Below are 8,790 nucleotides of genomic sequence, written 5' to 3'. Positions count from 1 at the left end.
TTAAGTGAGCGTCAGTTTCGTCATCGCTTTGATCCAGTTGAGGTACGGGCGCACCAGCGTGTAGGAGCTCGGATACGCACTCGAACAGCCCAGAAATTGAGAATTAACGCCGTAGACCTTGGTTGTTGAGTCTCCGTCGTTGGTGTAAACGACAGGGGAGCCAGTGTCACCCTGAAATATACAGTTTATTTTAGAAACTCGCGTTGAGGACGGATTTTTCACATTAAACGTGCTTTTTAGGCACCAAAAATATTCTATTTTTAACTTGATTATGAGCAAATTTAGCTCAATTATGATTCTGAACAATTATTTATGAATTCTGAAAAACTGTACTCATGGTTATTGTAATTGTTTTTTCACCTCTCAGGAGATTTGCGCTCTCAGGTGTTTTTTGGACCGAAATAAACATTAGCAAAAATTTATATGCCTTTTGTTCTATGTGTTCCCCAGTCAGATCCTGGAATTTGAGCAAGTAATTAGTTTATATTTTGTTCTTTACCGAGGAAGAGTAAAAAATTAGGAGTCTAATTTATTTGACTGCTAAAGGAGGGAGTTTCAAGATTGTTAAAAAAATGACTCTTTTTCGATAGTTTTGGTTAAAAAAATTATAGCTTCCTTATGATAAACTTATATACATTTTTTTAAATATATAATATCACTGAATTTCGGCAAATGTGTATAGGATTTTATCTCAATGTTATTTCGTTTTAAAATTATAGATTTTTACACATTCTTGACAAATTCCCTAAAATTAAATTAAAAATATTAAACATTTCCCAGGTTGCTGTTTTAATTGGTTATAAAAGTTTTGTATCGATTTAGCAGGAGTACTGTCCTCCATTAAAAATGCACTTTTTAATTATTAAAAATCTAAAAAAAATTAATTATATTATATTCTGCTTGATTTTGATGTAGCTCGTCGTGAAAAAACTTTGTCATTAATTTATTGAAAAATTGTTCCAATTTTAATTTCCCTTTGTTCTTTTGGATTCTGCTAATCGAATGGAACATTGGAAATAATTATTTACTAATAAAGAAATAAAGAAATAATTATTTACTAATTATTTCTCGCCTGTAATTTTTAATAACTGTCCGTCCTTTTTTATTTCGAATAATGACCAAAATGTATAAACATAAACCATTTAAATAAAATATCAACAGTTAACCATCAAGCTTTTTATTTTACTGCAACCAATACAAAAATAAAGGCAAATAATTGCAAAACATTAGGAGAGTTTTGGGAATTAATAAATTCAAATATAATAAACAAGCTATTCTGTAGATTTTATTCAACAACAAAATTTCCTTGTAATATGTTCAACAAATTTTAAATTCTAGCAATAATAAGCCCTACACCTTTTTGTTCAGAAACGACAGTGAATAAATAAATGAATTAAGTGAGCGTCAGCTTGGTCGTCGCTTTGATCCAGTTGAGGTACGGGCGCACCAGCGTGTACGAGCTCGGATACGCACTCGAACAGCCGAGATATTGAGAATTAACGCCGTAGACCTTGGTTGTTGAGTCTCCGTCATTCGTGTAAACGACGGGAGAGCCGGTGTCTCCCTGAAAAACACGACTAATTTTAGAAATCCGGGTTATAGACGGATTTTTCACATAAAACGTGGATTTTTGGAACCAAAAATATTGTAATTTTTCAGATTAATTTATTTTCAGCCTTATTATTAACAGATTTAGCCAAATAATGGTTTTAAACAATTATTTATGACTCTTGAAAAATTTTACTTGGGATTTATAATTTATTTTCACCCTTTAGGAGATATGCGGGGTGTTTTTTGGGGTTTAATCAAGAATTTTAGACCGTCTTACAATTTTTTTAATTGATATCCATGAATTTCAAAACAGCGAATGTAAATCAGACTCAAAATAAAAAAACTTACATAGCACCATCCTTTTGTTGCGACGGAGGTGCTCAAACATCCGGTGTTTGCCGGATAAGCCACATAAAAGTCTGTAGTGAGTGTCAAACACGTAGACTTTTTCAGGTTCGCCATATCGACGTAATTCAAGGAAGTTGCTATGGCAGCACCTGAAATTACGAAACAAACAAGATAAAAGCGAAAGATTCGGAATAATGTTCCTTCTCACTGTTGTCTTCAGGACCGAATCCAAACGTCCTGAGCTGGGCGTTTTCCACGGAACCGACACTCTCGGTCGAAAGTCGAATTGTGGAAATGGTGCCTGTGGACGGTATTTTTGTCAGAATAAGGGCTAGCTGTTAAATCAAATCGAACCACAATTAAAAGCAAACATTCTAAATTACTAATGAAAAATTTCAATGTTATATTATATCAATAACTAATTTTTGCAATATGAAATTATTCAGGGGGTGTCAAAAAAACCATTATCACTCACTTGAAAGGGTGTACGGAGTAGCCGTCTTGAGCAGAGCAATGTCATTCACCGCGAAATTGCGCACGAAGCCAGGATGAATCGTCGCTCTTGCATTTTTTAAAATACCCATATCTTGTGGCATAGAAACCGCACCAGCAAATACTACGATTTCAGTCGCCCTGCGAATCAATTTACAAATAATGGGTATTTGTGAATTTTCAAAATGTTTTTAAAGATTTGTTAATTGTGAGAAATTTCCCTTAAAATTGGAAAAACCAATTTTTTTTCGTGACTGTTATATTTTGTCAACTGCAAATCTCGGGCTCCAACCATCAGAATTACAAATTCAACACTCCAATAGACTCATCTTGTCCTTCCCTGACTAGCTAAAGGGTTCAAAGGCGTTGTTTACACTCCAACCCCATAATTCATTGATTTCAAAAAAACTAAAAACAGAAATAACATTGGCGTTTTTATTTTTAAAATTGTGGAATGTGTTGGTAGTTTAGAGTGAGATTTGGTAAATTTAATACATTTTTATGCCCCGGGAAGTACATTTTTTGTAAGAGGAGATCAAGACGAGTCTTACTGTGGGAAGAATTCGAAATTCTGATTTTTTGCAACTCACCCTGCGACACATTGCGCGGCGGTTAGCACCCATTGGGGGGAAAGCAGTGCGCCCCCGCAGTAAATGGCGTTGCCACTGTAAGGTGCGGCTCCCACAAAGACGTTGTAGCTGTGCTCTCCTTCCGTTACACTGCTTCCTCCCAAAATTCTTGCACCTTCCTTGACCACCGTTGTTTCAGACCCTTTTTCTCCGAATTTGTTCCGCTTCTCGTTCGCGGCTTCGAGCGCCGCAATGCCTGTAACTGTTTCAATGTTCTGAATTCTGGATTCCAATGAGGTGGTATTTTTTTATACCATTGTCCTCTCCCAACAATTCTTCCAGCGTGTATTCTTTTATTGCAGGTCTTTCAAACTGGGCCTCAGCTTCATTCTTCGATTCGTTTGTAGCCTTTAAAAATTTGGTGCAGCATAAAATTTTAAAATAAAATATTTCTCTGGATGTTTTAAACCAAATTGCCTTGTTTTTTTTATTGGGAAATGATTTCAAATTAATTTTATTTTGACGTAGATCAGAAAATTAAATTCGGGCAGCTGTCCGTCGAGCCAGAAATCGAGCAAAAGACTAAAATATATATGACAGCGGTGGCAAAACCACGAAAAAACAGTCCTGGGTCCGATCTCAGGTGGTGCGCGACCTGAGGAAGGTCGGTGATAGGCAAGGGTAAAAAATCATCGCCAAATGTACTCGAAAACTACTAAAAATGCATGAAAATCTGGCCTCGGAGCGGATCTAAGGTCGGGGTACCCTGAAAAAGGTCATTAGGGTCACCAGGTTGAAGCGCCGCGCGTGACCTGTCCGCTGAGGGGTCGTGGTCGACGATCGGAAGAACGGCCGAATTTTAACAAAAATAAAACCATTTTCGCCTCTGAACAAAACGCGTCACGCGAAGCCGAAAAAGCGTGAACAAAATTATTTTTAATTTTTCTGTGAGGGCAAAATGTTTTGACAAGGCCAAAATGAAATTCTTATGAAAATTAAATTTTTTCTATCGCCATATTTTATAACATTATAAAAATGTAATAAGGAATAAATAAAAAATAACAAGAGAATAAATATTGTTCATTTCTTTTGTATAAAATATTTAACTATACACGTTTTCTGGATTTTTAGAAATTAAATAAAGCATGAAGGTGTGTAACATTATTATTGCAAAATCTAACGAAATTTCTTTGTATAATTTTTTAAAAATTGATTATCGAAAGTAAAAAACACTAAGGTTTTTGTAAGGCTGAATTAGAAAATAAATCACTGATCCGAGAAAACCCTATTCGAAAGATTTTCCCTAAATTATTATTAAATTTAAAATGTTAAACATTTCTACTAACCCTGGCAGCCGCTTGGGCGAGGAGGACCAAAAAAACAATCGCCAGAAAAGAACCCATGGTGCCGCCGAATGATTTCGGAGGAAATGCACTCGCTTATATTTCCTTGGCCATCCTCCTCCGCAGAATGAGGAAGGAGAAGAGAGAAATGCGTAGGAGGAACAAAGAGTGAAAGGTGCATCTGCTGCGCGAGATATATGTACCTGATTGTGAGTGCGCGGCTATTGACTCCTCGTCCAACCTTGCACGGGCTGCAAGTTGATGCGAACGGGCGAGAAAACTCTTCAAACAATTTCCTTTCCTCTGATTTTTTTTAACTCAATGATTCAAAGTTCAAAAATTTACAAATTTTTACCTTTTCTTAAAATAGTAAAGATTAGGAGATATATCTAAAAAAATCCAGGTAGCCAATCGGTTTCAAAGTTTGTTTAATGAAGTATAGGAGCAATGTCCCCACATTGAAAATCAGAGGTGAGAAATCTCGAACAATTAAATTGTTTTTTAGCTTGATTTCGATCCCGCTCGTCGCAATTTATCATGCGTAAAATACCATTTTTCTTCATATTATAAATATAAAATTAAAAAAAAATGAAGGAATTTCTGAGTAAAATCCAAAAGAGGAGGCAAGTTGCGGAATTACTCACCCTCCATTTGAATTAAACCTTTAAAAAATTCACGTGCTAAAAATAGCATCAATTTTATTGAGAGAATTCTCTGACATGACAAGTTGAATAAAAATTTCCCTTGCACAACTCAAAAAGGAGTATACAATTTCTCATATTTTTTATTAGGCTCTTTCAGCCTCTCCATGGCTTTTGAAAACCACTAAAATTTCCCTTAAAAATTTTTTTACATGTTAGTATAATAAATTTTACCTTATTTGCAGAGACGTTTGCAAGAAGAACGAAAAGCACAATTATTCCTATAAGAAAGAGCGCATGGCGAGGCAGACGCAGCAGCAAATAACCGAATTGTGCTCCGCTAACCCTTTAAATACCTTCCTCCACCTCTCCGCGAAAGCAAATTTTTGGAAGAAGCTATTTTATAAACGGGATATAATTTATGTTCACGCATGATCAGCAAGAATCCTTCGAAAAATAGCGGAGAGGATGCTGCCACTGTATAAGGTCAGGTCAGATTCTTGGAGCAGGTTTGTGCATCTTGGCCTGCAGCTTATTAATTACCTGGGCTCAGCAGCAACTGCCAATTAATATGAAATTGATGGGATTAAAATGGACTTTGGAGAAGCAATTCGGATATTTTTTATTTAGAGATAGGAAAGATTGGAAAATTGATTTAATTTGCCCTTATAAAAGTACTAATAAGATCTTTAAAGAAAATTCATTTTTAAATTTTGTTCTCCCTCTTTGCACGCACACAAATGCAGAAATAAAATCCTGTAATATTCATTAATTTTCCGTAATTACCACAATTTATTGACCTTTTTCAAAAAGAACGCCGTCAGTTTGATTTTTTTTAATGAAAAACATTAAAACAGATTGGTAATTAATAAATTAAAATAAACATGCAATTCTATAGATTTTATTTGTTACAATAAATTAAAAATGTCCAAACTTTATTCCGCAAATTTGCATTTTTAGCAACAATGAGCCCGACACCATTTTGTTCAGAACGACAGTGAAAAAAATGAATTAAGTGAGCGTCAGCAGGGTCGTCGATCTGATCCAGTTGAGGTACGGGCGCACCAGCGTGTACGAGCTCGGATAAGCACTCGAACAGCCCAGAAATTGAGAATTAACGCCGTAGAGCTTGGTTGTTGAGTCTCCGTCATTCGTGTAAACGACGGGGGCGCCGGTGTCTCCCTGAAAAACACGATTAACGTTAGAAATTCGGGTTGAGGACTATTTTAAACCTAATTTGAGCTAACAAAAAGTGGTTTTAAGGTAAAAAATATATTGCAATTAATTTAATATTTTATTTTCAACCTGATTATTAGAAGATTTTGCTCCATTATGACTGGCGACACTTATATTTATGAGTTTAAAAAATTTTATTCAGGGCTGTGACTGATTTTTTGCTCCTCAAAAGAGATTTCCGGGGTTTTTGGTCTGTAATAAACGTTTTGATTGTAATTTTCTGTTTTTCCATCAGAGCTTTAAATTTGAGGTCGTATTTAGTTTATTTCAAGTTCGTTAACCATTTGAAACAGTAAAAAACAGTTGACCTGCGAAACCCGATGAGCATAAATTTCCAAATTGTGTTTTATTGATTTTGTTTTGCAAAAAATTTAAAAAATTAGCATCTCACCATGATAGTATTATATTTTTAAACAGATGCATCTCTGAATTTTGACTTTTTTCATACAAATATAAAGCAGACTGCAAGAAAAAGAAACACTACAAATTATTAAAATAAAAAATCTTACATAGCACCATCCTTTCGTTGCGACGGAGGTGCTCAAACATCCGGTGTTTCCAGGGTAGGCCACATAAAAGTCTGCAGTGAGCGTCAAACACGTGGACTTTTTCAGATTCGACATGTCAACGTACTTCAAGGAAGTTCCTATAGCAGCACCTGAAATTACGAAACAAACAAGATAAAAGCGAAAGATTCGGAATAATGTTCCTTCTCACCGTTGTCTTCAGGACCGAATCCAAACGTCCTGAGCTGCGCGTTTTCCACGGAACCGACACTCTCGGTCGAAAGTCGAATTGTGGAAATGGTGCCTGGAAACATTTGTCCGAAGAGCTGTTAAATTGCTAACAATATATTATCATGCGTTATTTAAAATAAAATTATTTTTTATTAAAAAAATAACATTTGAGAGACGCTTGGTTTTTTGTTTTTCTTTTCGAAATAAAAAAGCATTGAGCCAAAGAGAGATGATCTTGGCTTCCAGAAAGGAACACACTTAAAGCCCTTTGAAAGTTAATTAAGCGGGTCAAAATCTGCAGTTAATTAAGATTCATGAAAATGAGGCCGAGATTTTTAATTTAATTTTTGAGATTTTTGTAAAAGCTATTTTCGGGAACCAAACCAAAAGGTAATTTTTTCAAAATTTATATTCTCAAGCAGACATACCGGTGGTAAAACTGATTGTAGGGATTGGATATGATTCGGGGAGTTCTCACTCACTTGAAAGGGTGTACGGAGTAGCCGTCTTGAGCAGCGCAATGTCGTTCAGTGCGAAGTTGCGCACGAAGTTAGGATGGATCCTCGCTGTTGCATCTTTAGCTGTACCCGCATCTACTGGCATACTAACCGCACCAGCGTATACCTTAATTGTAGACGCCCTGCAAATAATTTTTGGTTCCTTATTTAAAAAATAAAAAAAAATTGAATTTTGTAAATTATATCAGTATAAGACTTCGCTCTGTGATTTTCATATTTTGTCATCCCCAAATCTCGGGTTCTTACCCTCAGAATTACAAAAAAGTACACTCGTCTTGACCTTATAGCTGAAGGGCTTAGGGGCGGTGCTCAATCTCCACCCCCATTTTGCCATATTTCAACCCCTCTGGTAAAACTAAAAAAATATTCTTTTGCATTTCATTCGAATGTAGAACGTTTCAATTTTGAAATAATGGTATGTTTAGGTAGATTTAATTTACATTTTTAAGACCCGAGAAGAAGTACTTTTTTGCCTTTTTAAATTAGAGCAGGGGGTAAAAGGAGATCAAAACGAGAACAAAGGTGGGTAGCATTTGAAATTCTGATTTTTTTAAGAAACCGAGATTGGAGTGCACTAAAAGAACTCACCCTGCGACACATTGCGCGGCGGTTATCACCCATTGGGGGGTCAGCAATGCGCCTCCGCAGTAAATGGTGCTGCCACTGTAAGGTGAGGTTACCACAAGAACGTTGTAGCTGTGCTGTCCTTCCGTCACACTGCTTCCTCCCAAAATTCTTGCACCTTCCTTGACCACCGTTGTTGCAGACCCTTTTTCTCCGAATTTGTTTCGCTTCTCGTTCGCGGCTTCGAGCGCCGCAATGCCTGTAACTGTTTCAATATTCTGAATCCAGGATTCCAATGAGGCGCTCTTTTTGATACCATTGTCCTCTCCCAACAGTTCTTCCAGCGTGTATTCCTTTATTGCAGGCCGTTCAAACTGGCCCTCGACTTTCTCAGCTTCATTCTTTGATTCGTCCGTCGCCTTGAAAAATTTGCGAAACAGAATTAAAAAAATATAATATTTATGTTGAACTTTTCAACCAAATAAAAGACTTAGAAACTTATACTGGAAAAAACTTTAAATTTAATTTGTATTTTGACGTAGATCAAGAATATTAAATTCGGGCAACTGTCCGTCTCGAGCCAGAAATTGAGCAAAAGACTAAAAGACAGCGGTGGCAAAACCACGATAAACAGTCCAAGGCCCGAGCTCAGGTCATGCGTGACCTGAGGAAGGTCGGTGATAGGCAAGAGTAAAAAATCATCGCCAAATGTATTCGAAATTACTGAAAACGCATGAAAATCTGGCCTCGGAACGGATCTCAGGTCGGGGTACCCTGAAAAAGGTCGTCAT

At 36.3% G+C, this 8,790-nt stretch overlaps 2 protein-coding genes across 2 annotated transcripts; both read right to left on the bottom strand.

The window, feature by feature from the left end:
* Positions 1-4,363, bottom strand: LOC135937417 (brachyurin-like). The gene is made up of 8 exons (XM_065480568.1): positions 4,307-4,363; positions 3,275-3,368; positions 2,982-3,216; positions 2,375-2,532; positions 2,108-2,200; positions 1,900-2,048; positions 1,448-1,564; positions 1-171 (listed from the first exon to the last, which is right to left on the bottom strand). Exons 1-8 carry the CDS (start codon positions 4,361-4,363, stop codon positions 1-3), a joined length of 1,074 nt encoding a protein of 357 aa, XP_065336640.1.
* Positions 4,364-5,955: 1,592 nt separating this feature from the next.
* On the bottom strand, positions 5,956-8,790 carry LOC135937416 (brachyurin-like). Its single transcript, XM_065480566.1, has 6 exons — positions 8,773-8,790; positions 8,024-8,418; positions 7,400-7,557; positions 6,898-6,990; positions 6,690-6,838; positions 5,956-6,126 (listed from the first exon to the last, which is right to left on the bottom strand). Exons 1-6 carry the CDS (start codon positions 8,788-8,790, stop codon positions 5,956-5,958), a joined length of 984 nt encoding a protein of 327 aa, XP_065336638.1.

The sequence above is a fragment of the Cloeon dipterum genome, chromosome 2 (assembly GCF_949628265.1).
Source record: "Cloeon dipterum chromosome 2, ieCloDipt1.1, whole genome shotgun sequence".
Taxonomy (NCBI): Eukaryota; Metazoa; Arthropoda; class Insecta; order Ephemeroptera; family Baetidae; genus Cloeon; species Cloeon dipterum.
The sequence above is the reverse complement of the archived record's forward strand: the minus strand, read 5'-3'. Positions and strand labels throughout refer to the sequence as shown.

Bases quoted from the DNA above. Each gene is read 5' to 3' on its own strand.
- LOC135937417 (XM_065480568.1), bottom strand. From the start codon at position 4,363: ATGGGTTCTTTTCTGGCGATTGTTTTTTTGGTCCTCCTCGCCCAAGCG. The intron at 2,533-2,981 runs GTGAGTTGCAAA...ATTGATTCGCAG, and splicing joins GCCGCGCAATGTGTCGCAGG to GGCGACTGAAATCGTAGTAT. The intron at 2,049-2,107 runs GTGAGAAGGAAC...TCGTAATTTCAG, and splicing joins ATTCGGTCCTGAAGACAACA to GTGCTGCCATAGCAACTTCC.
- LOC135937416 (XM_065480566.1), bottom strand. The intron at 7,558-8,023 runs GTGAGTTCTTTT...AATTATTTGCAG, and splicing joins GCCGCGCAATGTGTCGCAGG to GGCGTCTACAATTAAGGTAT. The intron at 6,127-6,689 runs GTAAGATTTTTT...CGTGTTTTTCAG, and splicing joins CAACGAAAGGATGGTGCTAT to GGAGACACCGGCGCCCCCGT.